Source organism: Zalophus californianus, chromosome X (assembly GCF_009762305.2).
Source record: "Zalophus californianus isolate mZalCal1 chromosome X, mZalCal1.pri.v2, whole genome shotgun sequence".
Classification (NCBI taxonomy): domain Eukaryota; kingdom Metazoa; phylum Chordata; class Mammalia; order Carnivora; family Otariidae; genus Zalophus; species Zalophus californianus.
This window is the reverse complement of record NC_045612.1, coordinates 114,562,635-114,584,857: the sequence shown is the minus strand read 5'-3', so window position 1 is coordinate 114,584,857 and position 22,223 is coordinate 114,562,635. Positions and strand designations below refer to the sequence as shown.

The following is a 22,223-nucleotide window of genomic DNA, read 5'->3' as shown; positions in this document are numbered from 1 at the left end:
TATATCGGGCAATAGGAACTGAGGTAAATAGGCATTTAGTGTAATGTTTTAGGTTATTTGGCTTGGGGCTGGGCTGTTAAATGTTGTACGCGTAGGTGCCAGAGGCTGCAGTTTCCTCTAGTGTCTTTTTGTTTATTTTTCTCCCCCATTGTCTTTGTGTTTCCCTAAGAACTCCTTTTTAAATAGTTTAAGTAGTTAATAATTTAAATAGCTCCTTGTAACTCTTTCTGTTGAAATCCGCTGTTACTGTACCAGAACCTTGTGACCTGGTGGTAGAGTATGGGGAAGAGGAAGTGTTCTATAATCTTAGGACCAAATCTTAAGTCTTTTGGTGGGCCTGAGTCCTGGCCTGCAACCTTCAGAAGTATTTTTTAGCCTTTTTCTCCCCTTATTTTTAGGTGAAGCAAGAAGGCTAGAGGGGCTGTAGCTGGCTAATTTCCCCTCTCCCAGGACAAACATGTAAGGCTCTGGTAATTTTCCCTTTGAGTGTTGGCCTTTGTTATGGAGAACATTCTAGGTTTATTTCAAAACTGTTACTTTTTCCCTGGGTGTTTTTCAAAATGATTATGTTCCCCTTCTTCCTCAAAAGGGGCAAGGTTTTTATTGGATCTTTACTGTGGGCATATTTCAAAATTGTTACTTTTATATTTTTTCTCTTACCCAAAAGGGGAGGAGATCATTCTTGGATCTTCATGTTCAGAACCTGGTAAAGTCCTGGAGGTAAAGCCAAGAGAGTGTGGAGGGCCCTCCTAAGACTTGGTCGCTAGGAGTTCTTACTTGGCAAGCCTTTGTCAAAATTACCATTTTTCTCCCTAGTGTATTGCTCTAGTGCCTACCGCTCCAGGTAAGCTGTTCTTGGGTGTGATTCTATTTGCCTGTCTCTCCAGATTTTAGGAGTTCAGTTTGCCATGTCCTTAATTCTCTGATAAGCCTAAGGAAAGTTGATTTTCAGTGTTTTTTTTCTTTTTTTTTCCTCTTGCTGTAAGGATAGGAGTGACAATATTCAGACACTTTATTTGTTGGGACTGAAACCTGACGCTTTATGTTTATGTTTTAAAATTGGAAATACCTTGTCCAGTTTAAAAATAATTGTTCAGCAAGAGACTTAATTTCTCTATGAACCATTTGCTTGGCTGAGATGACTCATTCTTATTTTCATCTCTTTGAATCTTGGATCTATATATTTTCAAAGTGCTTAGCAAGAACTTCTTCAGAACAAAATATTTGAAAAACTTAAGATCTTCTTATAGTTCTAGAAAATTGCTAATAACTTTACCCTAAATTAACTGGAATTATTGATTTTCTCCCTCCCCATCACCCCCAGCACTGTTTTTAATCAGATACCTTTTAGAATCGGTGCTAAAGTAGTTTCAGGGATTATTGTCTTTAACCTTCATTTGTTATTACTTTACCCTACTTGTTTTTGAAAAAGTAACTCAATTTTCTGAGGCATTTTGAAATCTCTGGAGACTAAGCACTGTTTAAAATTTGAAAAACTAATGAGAATAAATGCCTAACTCTTATGCTGCCAGTGGTTTATTTTCAATTAACCTTGAAGAATGTATTAATTATAAACTGTAGATCTTGGTGACTTTAGCCTAATAGGATTATTTTTAGAATCTGCATGATAAAGGACAATTTGGCTAAAATGTGTTATTTAAGCAACTGAGAAAGTACAGTGTATACTTCAAAGCCTTGTAATTTGATTACTTGCTAAAAAATTGCATTTGGGGAACCTTCAGTTCTTATCCTTGGAGAACAGTTGTAACCAACCTTGGGCAATTGAGACATTGTACATTACATTAATCTTGCCCTCTTTTTTTAGGTTTCATTTTAAGTTTTATTTTTCTCACTGAATCTACTGTGAGGAATAGCTGTTAAACCAAGAAACAAATCAGCTGAATGGTATTTAAGATTGATTATTAGTTGGCAATCTCATGTTTAAGAAATATTTTTCTCTTTTAATTTTCTTAATTGTTTAAAATGAATATCTGTCTTTGGGAATGAAAGTTTTTCAGGAGGGAGAATTAAAATGTTAACCATTATGGGTTTTATCGTAACATACTAAATAAAATTTGTTTTTAGAAATGATGAGTTCATGTTGTATTGAAAGAATTTGATTGAAAATAATTATTTTTTGCCACGTAATCATTAGTTGTGGTTTGTTTTAAAGTAAGCTCCAGGGCTCCTGGCTGGCTCAGTTGTTGGAGCATGCAACTCTTGATTTCAGGGTCGTGTGTTTGAGACCATGTTGGGTGTAGAGATTACTTAAAAATAAAATCTTAAAAAAAAAATAAAGGAAGATCCATTTGTCTAGCATGATTTGAATCAGAGGCAGAAACTTTTACTTAGGCTTTTGCTTACAGACATTTCTTATAAAGAAATAGGGCTGTCGGGAGGAAAGGGAGAAAGAAGAGCAGGTCTTCAGTAGGGGCACAGTTATGGGTTGTGCCCCACGCCAGCTCCCACCAACCCTGAACAGATTAGTAGTCGGTATCTGTGTTTCTCCTCCTGAAACTTAAACCCTCCCTTAAAGCCCTCCCAAAACTGGTGATATAACAGTCTCCTAGAAGAAACCCACACGAATGAACACAGTGTATTAATATTTTAGTCTTAACAGAAAAGCTTCCATGTGTTCACATTTCAAAGGAGATAGTGGTTCACATTCAGTAAATAAGTATTTAAGTTGAGGCCTCTGTTGGCTGGATCCTGACTTGCAATTTCCAGTTAAGAAGGGAGTTGTAGCCCCTCTTTTTTTTTTTTTTGGTCCTGATCTTGCTACTTTATGCTAACTGGGATGGCAGCTACCTTTACAAAATGTCCCTTCATTCACCATAGCATTCAGGACCACAGTGCCAGGATTGGTCATCTGTTACCCTCTCTAGGGGAGAGACTCTCAGGGTCACCCCCATGATTCTTGACATCCTCTTCTACTTTTTGTCACCACCAAAACTCACTGGCTAACCATTTTAGCACAGAACCCTCATCCCTGTACTGCTCAGTACATTCAGTTGTACCCTCTCTTCCCCCAGTCTTCCTACAGACCCCTAGAGCTCCTGAACTGCCATTAGTAATTTCTCCCTCAGTTTCAGTCTTGCCGCAGCATCACAGTATAATCATGCTTTCTGCTCCTGGATTTCTCTGCTGCTGCTAAGCAGATGCCTGAGGTAGCCTCCTCCAGCACCGGTCTTGGGCTGTGCTACCTCTACTTAATACCTGGTAACCAGTTTGCCTGCCTTTGAGCTCCCTGAGTACAGTGAGTTCTCCCACCCTCAAAGCTTTGCCCATGCTGGCTTCCATCGCGGCTAATAGTTTTCAGACTCTGCCTGGCTGACTCTATACAGACTGATCTGGATTTCCTTGAGTTAATTTCTGTCAGTACCTATTTTGTTTTTACTTCTTAGTACTTATTTAAGATTGCAATTCTATATTCATTTAGCCTTTTTCATTGATTCTAAGATGTACATTTCCCCTCACATTTCTGAAATCAAGGCACCTCTTAACACTGGATGCCTTGATTGCTTTCTGAATGGTAAGTAACATAATGGTTTATCTTATAATCGGTTGTGTCTTAGACTTAGTAAAATACTGGACTTTTTTTTTTTTTTTTCAAAGTAGACTCCACGGAGTTCAATGCGGAGCTTGAGCTCACAACCCTGAGATCAAGAATCAGTTAACTGACTGAGCCACCCAGGCACCCCTAAAATATAGTACTTTTTTTTTTTTTTTAAAGATTTTATTTATTTATTTCAGAGAGAGAGAGAATGAGAGATAGAAAGCACGAGAGGGAAGAGGGTCAGAGGGAGAAGCAGACTCCCTGCTGAGCAGGGAGCCCGATGTGGGATTCGATCCTGGGACTCCAGGATCATGACCTGAGCCGAAGGCAGTCGCTTAACCAACTGAGCCACCCAGGCGCCCTAAAATATAGTACTTTTAATGATGTGTTTCCTCTAGTTAATTGCAAGTTGCACAAGTACAGGAATTCTGTTTTACTCGCCCATAGGGACCAGTGCCCAGTATAGTACCTGGTATCTAGTAGGCACTGAATAAATAATGCTGGGATGAATATCATTATATATTTGGTTCCTCCCCCCCCACCCCCCCTTTTAAAGTAGTCTCCACACCAACACAGGGCTTGAACTCACAACCTGGAGATCAAGAATCACACGCTCTACTGACTAAGCCAGCCAGGCACCCCTATCATTACCTACTTTGGAAATCGTGGCCCTAATAATGTTTGAAGATGAATTGGTCAATATATGCATGTGAATTTTTAATTCAGTTTCTGTGTTTCAGTCTTTATCTTTGAAGATTGCTTTATTCTGGAATTGAAGGAAACCTTTAGATGTGTTTATGTTTCCTCATTTTTTTTTTAGATTTTATTTATTTATTTGACAGAGCACACAAGCAGGGGGGGGGCAGCAGGCAGAGGGAGAGGGAGAAGCAGGCTCCCTGCTGAGCAGGGAGCCCGATGGGGGGCTCGATCCCAGGACCCTGGGATCATGACCTGAGCCGAAGGCAGACCCTTAACCAACTGAGCCACCCAGGCACCCCTAAGTTGTTCCCTCATTTATGTAATTTGTCCCATTATTGATATATGTACATCCTTATTTAAGAGTATTTGCTCACCATGTATGAAAATGAATCCACATAAGCTTTTATTAGGTATCAGCAGTTGTCTTTCATTAGGAAGAAGAGTGAGGAAGGTACCAAAGGGTGTAGCAGACTTTTAAACTTCAGAAAGTTTTCAGTGCTTGAACTTAACTTTTTCATTTTACTTCATCCTCCAAGGAGTGCAATCACTTGGTGTCCTACTTCACTTCTTTTAAGCCAAAGAACAGCGAACAGGCAACATGAGTGACTGGAGTGCCTTAGGCCAACTCCTTGACAAGGTTCAAGCTTACTCCACCCCTGGAGGGAAGGTGTGGCTTTCGGTCCTTTTCATTTTCCGAATCCTGCTACTGGGGACAGCGATTGAATCAGCCTGGGATGATGAGCAGTTTGCCTTTCGTTGTAATACTCGGCAGCCTGGTTGTGAAAACGTCTGCTATGATAAGTCCTTCCCGATCTCTCATGTGCGCTTCTGGGTCCTGCAGATCATAATTGTGTCCGTCCCCTCACTCTTGTACCTAGTGCACGTATTCTACCTGATACGCAAGGAAGAGAAGTTGAAAAAGAGAGGGGAGAAACTCAGAGTCACTCAAAACGCTGGTGTCAACATGGAAGTGCACTTGCAGGAAATCGAAATTGAGATCAAGAATTTCAAATATAGCATTGAAGAACACTGTAAGGTGAATATGAGAAGGAGTTTGCTGCGAATCTATACCATTAGTGTCTTCTTCAAGTCTGTTTTTGAGGTGGCCTTCCTGCTGATCCAGTGGTACATCTATGGATTCAGCCTGAACGCGGTTTACACTTGCAAGCGAGACCCCTGCCCTCATCAGGTGGACTGCTTCCTCTCTCGCCCCACAGAGAAAAGCATCTTCATTCTCTTCATGCTGGTGGTGTCCTTGGTGTCTCTTGCTTTGAACATCCTTGAGTTACTCTGTCTCTTCTTCAAGGGCATTAAGGACCATGTGAAGGATCCAGAGAGTGAGCCTTACCTTGATTCATCTGGTCTGCCAAGCCCCTCCACTGACTCTTCATCAGTTGTTCCTCTCTCCACCATGTCCCTTCCCAGGGACAAGGTGGTTCCTGGAAACAGAAACAGTTCTTCCAGCCGCAGTTACAATAAACAAGGAAATGAGCAAAGCCATGCTAAACAGAGTGCATAGCAAGATCTAATAGGGCAGGCAGGAAGCACCACCTCCAGCTTGCACGCATAGCCTTTTGATTTCCCTGATAATAATAATTCTGGGGGTGGGGGTGGGCATGACAAAAGTAGCTACTGGGTGGTAGTCATTGTAGACCAGCAGCCATTCTGCAAAGCCAGCAGTCATGCCAGCAGCAGGCTTAATGACCTAGAGATCTAGACACATGCCTGAAAACATTATGATTCTGCTCAATTGTTAAAGAAAAGGAAGGTACAGTGGAGAGTGTACTTTTGTTCCAGAGGAGGTGGTACTCAACGTCAGTTAGGCTTAACAGACATAAAGGGTTCTTTTTGGGGGGGTCTGGGATAGGAGAGGAGAAAGGGGGGGATTAATGGAGGAACATAGTTGGTATTTGAAATGGTTGACTCGAAGAATTTACATTCTAAATAAAAGTTGCATTAGGTGGCACATAAGTAAGGACTTTTTGTCTCCCATATTTCCTGAGAATGGTTCAGTGTATATGAAAGAGTGATAGATATCTGTCATGTATTGGTACAAACAGATGCAATATAAACTCATGAACATGGATTTTTAAAATAATGCAGGGTTCAAATTTGAGCCTTTCTCATGGATTTTGTGGTGTGGGCTGTATGATGTTTACATAATTCCTACTGTGAAAGTGAGAAACACTCTTCCCTCCCCAAAGTGCCCCCCTTTACCCAGTTTAGCCTATTATGGATACTGGTTCTACTCATTGTGAGTTTTTTCGTTTTAGAAAGATATCAGGAATGATGTCCTTTTTCTGAAATGTAATGCCTGACACTTGAATGATAGGACTTTTAGTTCTGTCAACAGCACTCATTAATGTGAGAAACTTAAAAAGAATGCTTAGAGCTGGACTATTAAATGTTCTTACATGAATTTTACAGTAACTGATAGTGCTTGGCTTTATTTTACTTAATAAATCCTACATAATCATTATTTTAGAACTCATATTCTGTTAATGAGTTTGGTAGGCAGTCTTTTGGGATGGCCAGTGTTTTTGATGTTTGTTCTAAGATTTTATTTGGAATGCAAGAAAGGTTGAAAGAGGTTTGAGTATTACTTATGTAACTAATGTGTTGGAAATATATACTAAAGAAATCTGTTTATTCAAATGACTTTTCTAAAACTCACAGATGGTTGGTGAAAATGCTGAGCTTCATACTTTGTTCTTGCATGACAGCTACATGAACAGTTTTGTACACTAAATGGTTTAACATTTCACATTAAACTAATGTCATGTTCAGCTTTATTAAATGCAAATGTAGACCTAGTCCATCATATATTCTAGAGAATGTTCTTTATTTAATAAAGTTTTAAAGAGAGCAACCTGCCTGTCTGCCTCCTCTGAGAGTTTCTGGCTGCATTTATCTTCCCTAGTCTTTTGAACTCTTGGTACATCTTAATCTAAGCAGAATCTACTACAGAGTTTTAGAAACGGAATTGCAGTGATTCTATTACAGAAGGTTTTAGTATTAGCATCTTTAATTATATATAGCAGGATCACAGATAGACCCACTACATAGATGTGCAAAAAATGTAGCTTCTTTTTTTTCTTTTAACTGATTGATCTACTCTTCATCAGAAGCTTCTTCCCACCCCACAGGGCAGAAGGAAGGAGAAGATGGGAACAACTGAAATGTTAAACCTGCCAATGAACAGCATCTTGCTCTGACAGTTTAAACAGTCTCATTTGTAAAACCCACTCTCTTGGCTCATTAAAGAGTCTTTCAGATTTCCTTCTCACAAACTTTTGTGAGGAATAAGCACAGTTATTTACTAATGGGATGTGTGTTTCTATGGGGCACTGCAAAACCTCTGAAATCTTAGATTGGACTTCTGTTTCACATTGATTTTCATATATTGCTTGCTTGATTTTGTTAAAATTTTTATCTTGAGATAATTACAGATTTACATGCAATGGTAAGAAATAATAGATTCCATGTATCTTTCAACTAATTGCTCCCAATAGTAACATCTTGTATAACTATAGTAGAATATTATAACCAGAAAACTGACATTGATATAATCCATTGACCTTATTCATATTTCACCAATTTAACATGCACTCATGCGTGCACATGTGTGTCGTTTTTAACACTTGTGTAGGTTCATGTGGCCCCCACAGTCAAGATATGGAACAGTTTTATGACAAGGATCCCTTGTGCTGTTGATAGCCACGGTTGCACTCCTCCATGCCCCTCTCCCTAACTCTTTGCAACCACTAATCTGTTCATCTCTATAATTTTGTCTTCTCAAGAATACTATTTAAATGGAATGGTACAGTGCATAACCTTTTGAGATTGGCATTTTTCTCAGCAAAACTCCCTTGAGACCCATCCAAATTTTTGTATGAACCAGTAGGTTTTTTAATTTAATTTTTTTTATTTTTTTATTGCTGAGTAGTAGTCCATAGTATGGAGGTACCACTGTTTATTCACCTGTTGAAGGACCTTTAGGTTGTTTCCAGGTTTTGGCTATTACAAATAAAGCTGTTTGAACATTTGTGTATAGGTTTTTTTGTGAACAAAAGTTTTCATTTCCCTGCGATAAATGCTCAAGATTGTTACTGCTGAGTTGTAAGTGAATATATAGTTTTATAAGAAACTGGCATGTTCTTTTTCCAGAGTGGTTTACATTCCCATCAATAATATATGAGTGATCTCATTTCTCTACATGCTCACCAGCATTTGGTATTATCACTGTTTTTTATTTTAGCCATTCTAATAGGTGTGTAGATGATCTCATTGTGGTTTAAATTTGCATTTTTCTAATGGCTAATAATGTTGAGCATCTTTTCATGTGCTTAATTGGGATCTGTGTCCTCTTCAGTGAGATATGTTTCTTCTGTCCATTTTCTAATTGGATTCTTTGTTTATTACTATTGAGTTTAAGGAGTTAAAAATATATATTTATATTATGGGTTAAAATCCTTTGTTGGATATGCTTGAAAATATTTTCTCCCTGCTTGTAGCTTGTTTTTCATCACTCAATAAGGTCTTCCACAGAGCAAATTATTTTAATTTCGATAAGATCATTTATCAGTTTTTCCTTTTATGGATTGTGTTTTTGGTGGTAAGTCTAAGAACTTTTTGTCTAGTCCTATATCCTAAAGATTTTCTTCTTTGTTTTTTAAAAGTTTTATAGGTTTACCTTTAAGTAAATGTAAGTCCATGATCTTGCTTTTAAGTCCATGATCGATTTTGAGTAAATTTTTGTATTAGTTGTGAGATTTTAGGTTGAGGCATTTTTCTTCTCATGTTGTCTCATCTTGTCTAGTCTCTTTTCTTTCTTGGCTGTGGAGTCCAATTGCTGTAGCACCACCATTTGTGGAAAAGTCTCTCCTTCCTCAGTTGAATTGCTTTTGCAGGCAAAAATCAGTTAGATGTATCTGTGTGGCCCTATTGATCTGTGTGTTTATCCCTCTGTCAGTATCACACTGTTCTGTAGCTCTGTAGTAAGCCTTAACATCAGGTATAGTGATTCTTCTCATTTTATTCTGCTTTTTCAAAATTTCTTCAGCAATTCCAGGTCACGTGCCTTTCCATTTTCATTTTAGAATAAATTTGCCTATATCTACAAAACTTTTGCTGGGATTTTTTGTAGGAATTCCATTAAAGCTATATATCAATTTGCGGAAAATTGACATCTTGTTGAGTTTTCTAATACATGAGTATAGTATGTTTCTCAATTAACTTAGGGCTTCTTCAGTTTTTTTCATTAACATTTTGTAATCTGTGGGATACAGATCCTGTACATATTTCATTAAGTTTATATCGGACTATTTCATTTCCTTGGAGTAACTTTTTTTAAGATTTTTATTTACTTATTTTAGAGACAGAGAGAGAATAAGTGCGGGGGGGGGGGAGCAGAGGGAGAGGGACAAGCAGACTCCGTGCTGAGCGTGGAGCCCCACACGGGTCAGTCCCACGACCCCGAGATCATGACCTGAGCTGAAATCAAGAGTCTGACGCATGGACTGAGCCACCCAGGCACCCCTTTCCTTGGAGTAATTGTAAATGGTATTTTGCTTTTAACCTCTGTCTCCCATTTTTGTTGTTTGCATATAGAAATGTGATTGATTGGGGTGCCTGGGTGGCACAGTCCGTTAAGCCACCAACTCTTGGTTTCGACTCAGGTCATGATCGCAGGGTCCTGGGATTGAGTGCTATGTTGGGCTCTGTGCTCAGCACAGAGTCTGCTTGAAGTTCTCTCTCCCTCTTCCTCAGCCTCTCCTTCTCGTGCTGTCTGTTTCTCTATCTAAAATAAATATGTAAATAAATCTTAAAAAAAAAGAAATGTGATTGATTTTTGTGTGTTGATCTTGTATTCTACAATCTTGCTAAACTTATTAGTTCTAGGAGGTTTTGGTGGATTCTTGAGATTTTTTTTGTGTGTGTAGATGATCATGTCATCTGCAAATAGTGCCAGTTTTATTCCTTTGTTTACAGTCTTTTTATTTCTTTTTCTTGGCTTATTACTCTTATTAGAACTTCCAATACTGTGTTCAGTAGTAGTGATGAGAGCAGACATTCTTTTCATGTTCCTGATCTTAGGGAAAAAGCATTCGGTCTTTCACTGTTAAATATGTTAGCTCTAGGGTTTTGTGGATGATATTTATAAAGCTTGAAAGAAACTTACCTTCTATTTCTAGTTAGCCAGAGTTTTTTTTTTTTTAATCATAAACTGGTGTTTGATTTTGTCATTCTTTTATTGTATCAGTTGATATGATTATATGATTTTTCTTCTTTACCCTGTTGACATGGTTTTCAAATGTTGAATCAGCCTTGCATATCTAGAATAAATCCAACTGGTCATGGTACACAGTTCTTTCTATATATCACTGGATTTGAAATGCTAATATATTGTTGAGGATTTTTGTACGTGAGTTCGTAAGAGATGCTGGTCTAAACTTTTTTTTTTTTTGGTGCTGTCTTTATCAGGTTTTGATATCATTGTATTAGTAGCCTCATAAAATGAGTTGGGAAATGTTTCCTCCTCTTCTAATTTCTGGAAGAGATTGTGTAAAATTGGCATTAATTCTCCTTTGAATGCTTGGTAGAATTCTCTAGTGAACCCATACGAGCCTGAAGTTTTTTTTATTGGGAACTTTAAAATTACAAATTCAATTAATAATTATACAACTATTTAAATTGTTTATTTCATCTTGGTTATGTTTGGTAGTTTGTGGTTTTCCAGGAATTGGCCTATTCCTTCTAAGTTGTGAAACTTAAGGAGTGTGAAGTTTATGGTAATGGCCATGGGATTCTAGGGATCTCTCCCCTGTTTTGTTACTGATATTGATGATTTTCATCTTCTCTTTATGTTTATCAGTCTTGCTAGAAGTTTATCAATTTTACTCTTTTAGCAGGACCAGTTTTAGCTTCATTGATTTTCTTAATTTTTTTTAAAGATTTTATTTATTTATTTGAGAGAGAGAGAATGAGAGAGAGCACGAGAGGGAAGAGGGTCAGAGGGAGAAGCAGACTCCCTGCCAAGCAGGGAGCCCGATGTGGGACTCGATCCCGGGACTCCAGGATCATGACCTGAGCCGAAGGCAGTCGCTTAACCAACTGAGCCACCCAGGCGCCCTGATTTTCTTAATTTTTAAAATTTTTAAATTATTTTATTTTATTTTCCTGTTTGATATTTCACTGATTTCTGCTTTTATCTTTGTTTCCTTCTTGTTTTGGGCTCATTTCTTTTTCTGGTATTGAGGTAAGAATTTAGGTTATTGATTTGAGAACTTTCCTCTTTTCTAATGTGTGCATTTAGTGCTATAAATTTCTCTGTTAGTACTGCTTTCGCCGCATCACACATATTTTGATTTAATGTATTTTCATTAAGTTCTATGAAATTAAAATTTCCTTTGAGACTTTCTCTTTGTATGATGGCTACGTTGAAATTCTTGTCAAATAATTCTGCCATCTCTATGTTAGCATCTTTTGATAGTCTTTTCTCATTCTTGTTGAGGTTTTCCTAGTTCTTAGTATGATGACTGATTTTCTGTAGAAACCTGGACATTTTGGATATTATGTCATTAGACTGTCTTATTTAATCTTCTGTTTTATCTGGTCTTTTATGACAGTGCTCTGCAAGGTAGGGCACACAAATGGGGATGGTAGTTCAGTTTCCTCCTTCGGCCTCCATTGATACCAACTGGGGAGAGGCTCCTTGTTACTGATGTGAATGGGAGTTTGGCTTCTTATGTGGCCTTCACTGGCACTACCCTGGCAGGGGATTGGACATGCTTCCCACTTCACCCTTATTGATGTGAATAGAGCCAGTGTTTCATTTGGCTGGGGTAGGATGGTTGGTTATTGTCTAAATGTTTTCTGTCATGCTAGGCTGCTCCTTGCCTGGTCCTTTAGCTTGAGAGAGCAGGCTTTCATTGGGGCTATTTTTAATCTCTGCCCATGGGAGTTTCTGGGTCGCTTGTTGAAGTAGTTTTATTAAGGTTGCTTTGAAATCTTTGTCAGATTCTAACATCTGATTCATCTGTGTGGTGACATCTCTTGTCTTTTCTAATTCAAGTTGTGACTTTCATGGTCCTTGGTATGATTGATATATATATTTTTGGATATATGACCTCTGGACTTTATTTTTTTTTTTGTTCAGCAGTCAGCCTCCCTGTTGGGTGGTAGTCTGATGGCTGGCTAGATTTGTTCAGCTTCCTGCTTGCCACTCCCCCCCCCCCCATTGTTCTTACTCCCACTACCTCCTTGCAGAAGGGTGGGGTGGATGTTTACCTCCTCATTTGGCCCTGCTAACAGCTTCCCAGAGAAAAGTGGACCAGTGATTCACACTACCTTATTGCTTCTGCTCCATCCTGCAGACACCACTGTGGCAGAGGGGCCAGAGTACTGTTGCCTGCTTCTGCCTGGAGGGAGATGGAAAATCAGCTCTTGACTGGACTTGCCAATATGACAAGGCAGGGAATGGGAACTGTGCCTGCTTCTGCCAGGCAGGGGATGGAAGATTAGCTCCCTGCTCAACCCCACCAACAGGGACAGCCCCAGGTGGGGAGTTAGGGAGTTGGAGCCCTGCTGCCTGCTTCCTTGGGGTGTGTGTGTGTGTGTGTGTGTGTGTGTGTGTGGAGTTAGGGAGTTGGAGCCCTGCTGCCTGCTTCCTTGGGTGTGTGTGTGTGTGTGTGTGTGGAGTTAGGGAGTTGGAGCCCTGCTGCCTGCTTCCTTGGGTGTGTGTGTGTGTGTGTGTGTGTGTGTGTGTGTGTGTGTGTGTGGAGTTAGGGAGTTGGAGCCCTGCTGCCTGCTTCCTTGTGTGTGTGTGTGTGTGTGTGTGTGTGTGTGTGTGTGTGTGTGTGTGTGTGTGTGTGTGTAAGGAGTGTCTATCTGCTCAGCCCCGCTGAAACCTCAGTGGGATGTTTCTCTTGTTAGCTCATCCTTTTCCTGTCTTTTGGCTGTGAGAACAGACTTTTCTTGGCACTTCTTTATATTTGCCTCCTGTCGGTCCTAGGTTGGAGGCTTCTGCAGTACTCTTTTGGGGCTGCATAGGAGATAGTGGGGAAACCCAGGGAACTCACTGCCACGGTGTTCCTCAAGTCCTGAAGTCCCAAGGCAGTTGGCCACTTTCCCACCTTGTCTTCCTATGCTTAGTTGTATGTTATATACAGGGATTTTTAGTTTGAAGAGGAAGGACCTGGGAGAAGGGCTACTCCATCTTTACCAAAACTAGAAGTCTCCACGTGTGTGTGTAAATTCTGTAAATATCGGTTTATATGATAACATCAGTTTGTTCTTGAAATAAACCATGTATCAGGCACTGTGATTGGCCCTGGGGACTATAGATGGTACTGAGATAGCATCCTTAACTTCAGAGACCTCACCATTTTGTAGAGTTTAAAGACCTGTGAAATAGATTTTAATTTGCCTCATAACACTGAGGTAGAAAACACAATTCTTTATTTTAGAAATGAAACTAAAGGGACGCCTGGGTGACTCAGTTGTTAAGCATCTGCCTTTGGCTTGGGTCATGATTCCAGGGTCTTGGGGTCGAGCCCCGCATCAGGCTCCCCGCTTGGTGGGAAGCCTGCTTCTCCCTCTCCTACTCCCCCCTGCTTGTGTTCCCTCTCTCTCTGTGTCTCTCTCTGTCAAATAAATAAATAAAATCTTAAAAAAAAAAAAAAAAGAAATGAAACTAAATCTAGCTCCATACCATGTGGCTTGTGGCATTGGAGCTCCTTTGCTTCCCATTGACTAATGTAAGCCTTCTTTGGTTTATGAAGTGCCAGGCAAATGGGGAGGAGGCCTAATCCTTAAGTGCCTTGTTGTTCTCATGGTTACCATTGCTTGTTACTCTGGTTACCATTAAACCTTTTGCCAGGCACTACCCTCCAGTGGGCATTGTTTCCCTGGCCCCAGCTCTCCAGGCTATGGTGCTTAGTGATCAGACTGGAGGAATCTAGCCAAGTAACACCACTGTCCAAAGTCCTGGACACCCCTCTGCCTCATGCAGAAGTCCCAGCCCTGTGATCCTCCCAGTCCTGGAGGATCCTCTGCTCCTGGAAGAACATCAGCTCTCTTTGACATTAACCTATTGGATGGGAAGTTCAGCTCCACTGCCTTTGTAAGTCTGGGCTTTATAATAATGACTGTTAGTTCTCCCTAGGGACAGGAGAAGGCACCCCCTCCCCTCACCCCTAGGGACAAACCCCATGTTCTCTGAGTTCCTCTGGAAACATGTTTGGGTGATTTGGGAATGCCTAGAGCATTTTGAACTTTCTTCCTGATGATAGTCATAATAGTAGTAACATTTAGTTCATGTGCTGTTCTGAGCATTTTACTTGTATCCCCTTATTCAGTCCTAATAGCAACCTCAGGAATAAGTGACGTTAGACACAATTTTCAGAAAAGGAAATTGAGGCACTGAGAAGTTAAGTAACTTGTCAAAGGTCACTTACCTGGTAAGTGGTAGAGCCATGATTTAAATTCAGGCAGTTTGGCTCTAGATCTGAAGTTCTTACCCTTCTTCTGGATGTGTGACAGTCTTTGAGTTTCACTTTGCTTTCTTATTATTTGTTTGAAATCAAGATTGTGTGTGAAGGAAGTGCTTCTGGTTTCTAAAAGGTATCATCAATTAAGTAATTTTATGTAATTAAAGACTTTCTAATTAGAAACACTTTGTTTCCTTTCTTATGAACCATATAGATCTGGCAAAGAGAGTACGAAAAATAACCAGTACATATCTTGTATTTTAAATTGTTTGGAGTACAGTCCTCTAATAATCAGATTTTTAAATTTGTTTCAGAAAGTAAGAAATAATTTTGTTAGAAATTTCTGCATTTTCTTTGGTTGTTTAGAGTTCAAGAGAAAATTTAGCCAGATTATATTGTATTATATACACCTATGATTTGTCACATCTGTTTATACATTTATGATATTTTCTATTGCTTTAGGTGCCTCTTTGTTCAAATACAGCTAGTAGAATAACTAGAAGGATGTGATTCACAAGTCATTATATTAATATTATCCATGCCATTAGATTTAAATTCTACTTTCGGGGCTTATTGTACTTAGAATGTAATCAAGTTTTTCTGTTCAGGAGCGATTCATGCTGCCCTTTACCTTGCTTTTTCAGTGAAAATTTAAATTTTCTCATTTAAAATGAGTCAAGTTTTGTTTACATATTCCGTGTACTAGGTAGTGTAACAGTTTGTTCTATTCTTTATAAACACAGTGTTGAATATAAAATTTGTCGTGTTTTGTTAGAGAATAATGTATAATTTCTCTTAAAATAATTCATTGATTTGCATTTTTCATGTCTTTGGTGTTTAAATTTCCACAGGCACTTACCCACTATGTGACTTATCTGAAGCAGATCTTTCTAATTCATATTGATTTATTATCAATGCCACTTAAATACATTCTTTGTTGATATATAAAGGGATCTTTGTTAGTTCTAGCTCAAGAGAAACCACAGGAGTGAGTTTTAGAACTTAAAGTTAATTCATTAAGTAGACATTTATTAAAGCACCTGCTGTAGTGAGTTCTGCTGGATGTTTGGGATAAAGAACAAAAAGGGCATGGTTCATGATTGTGGAGAGCCCACATTCCAGAAGAAAAAGGCTCATGACAGCATAGTGGTTAGAATGTGGTCTCTGCCCTTGAGTAGTTCATAGGCTGTTGGAGCATGAGAATGTTAAGAAACAAATAGGTCACTCATTTCAAAACTCAGGTGGTTGGTCTTTTTAACAAGATAACTATTTCAGTCTTTATTTTCTGTGATGTTTTTAGTTAAAATTTAAATATCTCTATTCTCTGTGTGTCCATGGCTTCATTTCTTCTTGGTCCCTGTAAGATCCTTAAGAGGTACTTAGAGCAGCTCAAGTGCCTAACTCATTTAGCCTTTTTGGAGTGTCTTTCTGCTAGGTCTTAGGGGCATAGAGTTATGTGAAGCGCTTAGGCTTATGGGTCTTACAGTCTGAGGTGGGAAGTGAGGCTGAATGGCAAACCCCAGATTCCCATGCAGGTATGCTAAGATCCTGGTTGGAGGTGTGGATAGAGTGCTAGGGACCACAAAAAAGGAACATACAAAATAAGCTGGGGGATCTTGGAGTGCTTCCCAAAGGAGGGTTTTAAAGGAAAAAAAAGAATTAACTTGAAGTAGCAGGGTTGGTTTCTTGTGATTTAAGTACCAGCTAAAAACAAGTCACCTCCATGGGTACTCCCTCACCCAAATAAATACTCTATTTGAATTGCTAGTAGAATAACTAGAAGGATGTGATTCACAAGTCATTATATTAATATTATCCATGCCATTAGATTTAAATTCTGTTTTGTTTAGCACAGTACCTGTCACCGGGTAGGAGCTTGAAAACTGTTTGTCGTTTGAATAAATGAATGAATGAAGAAAGGATGAATGCTGGAGGCAGAGTGTAAGCAAGTATATGTGAAGGTTCACTTGAGAAACTGCAAATAATTAGGTGTGACAGGAACAGGGTTTTTGTTGTTGTTGTTTTGGGTTTTTTTGTTTTTTGTTTTTTTGAAGTTAGGAGATGAAGCATGGAGTTAAAATCTTATATTGGAAGCCTTGTAAAGCTGCCAGGCTGCATGGTATGTAATACATCTTTCTTTTCCTCAATCCTGTGATTGAAAGAGTATGTTTGAAATATCTATTATGTGCAAACTGATGACCTCACTGAGGTCTTTGGAGAATATTCCTACAAGAGGATTTCAACTAGAATGCCTCAGTGATGTTCTTGACATCAAATAACCAGCCACACAAGAATTTTGTTCAGGTTATACAGTGTTTCTTGACTCATTCTCTCAAAACAATGAACTGCTTGAGACTTCTATTCCACAATTGTTTCAAAGGCATGGCCACTTCTGGGATTTTTGTCCTCTCCTTCTCTTTTGCTTTAGCTCTCAAGGTGGCGTGTTTGAAGTCATTCAGCTTCCTTTATGATGGTGGTAAACAGTTCCATGCCTGTACAAGATGGTACAGTTCATTTCTGTGGACATTTTTGTTACATAGCTATCATATGTAAGATAAAGTGCTGGGTACTTGGATATAAAGGCTAACCAGACTTTTTCAAGAATATTTAGGCTGTTGTTTTATGTTTGATACTCATCTCTTTCTATGGTAAGAGAAAGTGAATCTGACATTCTCTGGTTTTCTCCACAATGCATAAAAGATAAAATAAGTTTTAACTAAACTACTTTGAAAATAAGTTTTTAAGAAAAGAAAAACTGTTGCTACCTATGTTGAATGTAACTTTCAGTTTTCTTTTTTTTTTTTAAGATTTATTTATTTATTTGAGAGAGAGAATGAGATAGAACATGAGAGGGGGGAGGGTCAAAAGGAGAAGCAGACTCCCCGCGGAGCAGGGAGCCCGATGTGGGACTCGATCCCGGGACTCCAGGATCATGACCCGAGCCGAAGGCAGTCGCTTAACCAACTGAACCACCCAGGCGCCCTAATTTTCAGTTTTCTACGTGGATATGGTTACGGCAAAAAGTGGTGACTTGGAACTTGTTTCAGATTTTAGTTGTACCATTTTTGTTTGCATATGTGTGAGCATATCTATCAGAATGTATGATCATGACTTCCCTAGAGGTAATCCAGTTCAGTTGTTTGAACAGAGAGCTTCTGAGTTTGTTTCACTCTCCCTATCAGTCTTTCACATTTTGGCAACATCGTAGTAAGCTGGAGGACCTTATGCCTTAGTAGCCTAAACATGTTATATGGAACATAATTTCTGTTGCTTTTGAACTTTGGAGTTTCCTTAAGCATGTTTCTGTCCTAAATCCCAGGCATATTTCTCATGAGTTGGAAGAAAACATAATGTTTTGACTTTCTTCACCAGTTTTCAGTACTCTGATTTTCCTTCTTTTATAGGTAAATTTAAAAGTAGGCCCAGGGGCGCCTGGGAGGCTCAGTCGGTTAAACGGCTGATTTTGGCTGAGGTCATGATCCCGGGGTCCTGGGATCGAGCCCCAAGTCGGGCTCTCTGCTCGGCGGGGAGTCTGCTTCTCCCCCTCCCACTCCCCCTGCTTGTGCTCTTGCTCTGTCAAATAAATAAATAAAATCTTTAAAAAAAGTGAAAGTAGGGCCAAAAATCAAGAATTACAGATTTTACATTTTATATATGCATGTACGATTTATCAGCTTATTGATGAATAAAAGCAAAATGGAATCAGACATTCTTAAGCAGCAGTGATTTTATAATCACTTTAGTAGTAATGTTTCTAACTTGAGCAGAAGGTGTGAGTATATACTCATGGGTCTGGTTGTTGTTAGCGCTCCCAGAAAGCAGTGAGCAACTTGCCTCTATATTAGCTCTGCTATTGTTAGCATTCTATACATTGTTTACCCACCAATGTCTGCAAAACTTAAGTATGCTGACTTCATTGGTATCTACACAATTTCCTGGAAAAAATTGGCCCTGAGAAATAGGCACAGTCATTCCTTCCTTCAGTAAAGAAATCTGTAGCAAGCGGTCTATCACTAGTAAAACAGGACAGTAGATTTTGTCTTCATTTGGACCATATATTTTTATGTTGATCATCAGTGCATTTTAGTTATAAACGTTTTTTTTCTTTTCCCCTGTCATTGTACCTGAATCTTTATATATTTAACAGGGGTAATATTTATGGAATACCTGGTGATGTATCTTGGGTCAGTAAACTGGTTTTTTTCTTCTTTTTCTTCTGTCTTGGTTCCAGGTAAGAGAGTAGGGTGAATGCCTCTTTGTAGGGGAAATTACTGTGAGACTTAAAAGAGAGATGGAAGGTGCCAAAGGGGTGTGAGCAGAACAGGCTGAGTTAGGGCAGGCAAGTCTTGACAGTCTCTCCCCCCACCCCCCATTACCTCAGGGAACTGAAACTCTGGATTTAGGGAGACCATAGGTTGAGGGTAAATAAAGCTAAAAGTGAAGGAAGCTTATGCCGCATTCCCCTTTTGGAACTGAGGGAACTGCCTTGCAAAGTTGCCTCATCACAGTGGAAGCAGCAACAGCAGAGTAAAATGTGGCATGCTGTGGTTAGGTGGAGAGAAGATTCCTGGGTCTCTCTTCAGCTTGTGATTGGCTTCTAAGGAATCTCAAAGTTACTGCACACTCTAGGTGGCTGGGTTGAGAGCCAGTGAACCTATCAGTGGGGATGCTATGTTGAGGGGCAAGCCGATAACACTATGGTTGATAGCCAGGTCGTGGGTATAAATGAGATTGAGGAGTTGGATGTCTTCACCAATTAAAGATGAGAAGGGGCCAGACACCTGGGCTATAAGCCAAGAGCACATACCTGAGTCCACAGTCCCCATGGGGTCCAACAGCAACATTGGGCCAGTGCTCTGGGGTCCAGGCCTATAAGGAACCTTGTCTTGGAGACCAGAATCCCAGGGGACAGTACAAGGGCCTGTATTTATCTGAAAGCCTTTCCCTTACCACAATGAAGTTCTGTAACCCCAACCCACATCCATACATCCATCTGCCATCTTGGTAGAAACAGGGAGAAAATCTGAGGGGGAGGAAACTGAACATTTTCTTGAAAGAGACTATAAACCAGAAAAGACAGTTACTATAGAATGCAAATTAAATCAAGGTCACAGCTTGGAAAGAAAGGTTAAGTTATAGAAAATTAAAAAGCTACATTTTCTTGGCACATCTTAGATTTAGTCTTTGAGGATGTATTTGCAATGTTAAATGTAAATTTTGTACTCTTCGTTCACTATGGAACACAGCTTAAGTCAATGATTATCTGATTGAGGATATAGATTGCCTGCATTTGGCATGCCTAATTAATACTATCTTCTCAATTGACCACTAGAGGTGAAGTTTTCATTTTTTCATTGCTTATTGTTGTAAAATAAGGGCAAAATGAAATAAAACTCTAACACAATTGCACAATAACTAGAGTAGGACATGATGGTTAATATTACTAAACTGAAATGCTGTCTGACAGGCATCATTGCCATGTACTCTTTGAAATTTCCTTTCATTTGTGGATATAATCACGGTCTGAGTGTGGTTGTAGACAAAGTGATTTAAGAGCATCTGTATATAATGCCTGAAAGGGTTATATAAAAATCAGGTATATCCCAAATTTTGTATGATCTATAAATACGGAGCTAAACTGGTTTGGAAGTCTCTCTGTTGAAAAGAATTGCTATTTGCTCTGCCATAGAAGTTAGTGAAAATTGTTCTTTGGGTGCCTGATTTTCCATCTTAACTGCATTTATTTTTTGAACTTTTTATTAATTATATTAACAGGGTAGCAAGTTTATATTGGTCTATAACTATGAGGTGAATTATTTTTAAGTCATTTTATTTTTTATTGTTTTTTGTAGTATTTTTTTAATTTTTAAATTAACATGTTTTATTGACATTATATTATATACATATAATGTATTATTTGTTTCAGTGGTACAGGTCTGTGATTCATCAGTCTTACACAACACCCAGAACTCACCACAACACATACCCTTCCCAATGTCCATCACCCAGCCACCCCATCCCCCCCCACCACCCCCCCTCCAGCAACCCTCAGTTTGTTTCCTGAGATTAAGAGTCTCTCTTATGCTTTGTCTCCCTCTCTGGTTTCATCTTGTTTCATTTTTTCCTCTCTTCCCCAATGATCCTCTGCCTTGTTTCTTAAATTCTGCGTATCAGTGAGATCATATGATAACTGTCTTTCTCTGATTGACTTATTTTGCTTAGCATAATACCCTCTAGTTCCATCCATATCATTGCAAATGGCAAGATTTCATTTTTTTTTTGATGGCTGCTTAAATAATTCATTTTAAATCAACTTTTTTGAGGTATAATTTGCATATAAGCATATGCCTTCTTATATACAATAAGATGTACCCATTTTAAGTGTACAGTTCTGTGTGAATTAGTTTCCTTAATTCATCATGGTTACATCCTTTGATATCATCAGCCAATGTCCAGGTTGATATTGATCCACCAACAGGCATTCTGGGCCTATTAGAAGTACTTACAAGGGCTTTCTGGGTATGTGGGTTAGCTTGTATTTATCAACTAAATGTTCCTAGACTTTTATGGTTTTTATTATATTCTGGCTCCAAGTCTCACAGTATTACTGGATATATTTATTTTTAATGTTCAAATAAAAATAGTTGAAGACTTTAGTGTAGGAATTCCAGTGGCCTCCTTAAGAATGTGGCTTATAGCGGCACCTGGGTGGCTCAGTTGGTTAAGCATCTGCCTTGGGCTCAGGTCATGATCTCAGGGTCCTGGGATCAAGCCCTGCATCTGGCTCCCTTTTCAGTGGGGAGTCTGCTTCTCTCTCTGCCCCTCCTCCCCTCTCTGGCACTTTCTCTTTCTCTCTCTCTCCACAAATAAATAAAACCTTAAAAAAAAAACAAAACCCAATGTGGCTTATATTTACAAGAGAGCCTCTCCCTCTGATTTTTTCTTCCCACAAAACTCATGGTCTTTTATCCCACCTGTAGAGGCTCTTCCCTTCTTTCTGTTCCACATGGGCCCAAGCTTTACCCCTTTTTTTTGACTTCCCCCGAACACCACTAATACAAAATTACTGGATGTTCGTAGCACATTTGCACTAAGGATTTGGCGACCATGATACTAAACAACAACATAGGCATCGTGTTAGCCAGTTCTCAGATCTGTGACTATTTCCATCATTGGGAATGTTTCATATCACACAAATATTAGATATTAGTAGTTATGTGACATCTCTGTTTTCATATTATGTTTTTCTAGGCTAGAGGAAATATCTCACTAGCTTTGTCTCAGAATGGAGTAGAGGTGATGGTGAGGGATAACAATCTTTATTTTATTGTTTCAGGTGGAGAAATAAATCAATAAATACTAATTTTTTAATTTAGTAAGCCTTCTTATATAACTTGGTAAGTATTGGCAACCTTGTAACTGCAGCCATTTTACAGTAATGCTAAAAAAGAAATTTTTAACAGAAAGAAAGCATATCA

The 22,223-nt window shown here is 39.0% G+C and overlaps 1 protein-coding gene and 1 pseudogene across 6 annotated transcripts in view; both read left to right on the top strand.

The window, feature by feature from the left end:
• Window positions 1-22,223, top strand: part of CDKL5 (cyclin dependent kinase like 5) — a 199,815-nt gene that overhangs the window by 101,033 nt on the left and 76,559 nt on the right. The window contains exon 1 of one of the 6 annotated variants that reach the window (XM_027607967.1): window positions 14,164-14,378. The exons of the other annotated variants lie outside the window; for them this stretch is intronic. Within the exon in view, the coding sequence (XP_027463768.1) occupies window positions 14,262-14,378 (117 nt within the window). The 5' untranslated portion in view covers window positions 14,164-14,261. Of the gene's footprint in view, window positions 1-14,163; window positions 14,379-22,223 lie in introns of those variants that run through there. 6 annotated transcript variants of the gene reach the window in all.
• On the top strand, window positions 712-7,117 carry LOC113930654 (annotated as a pseudogene).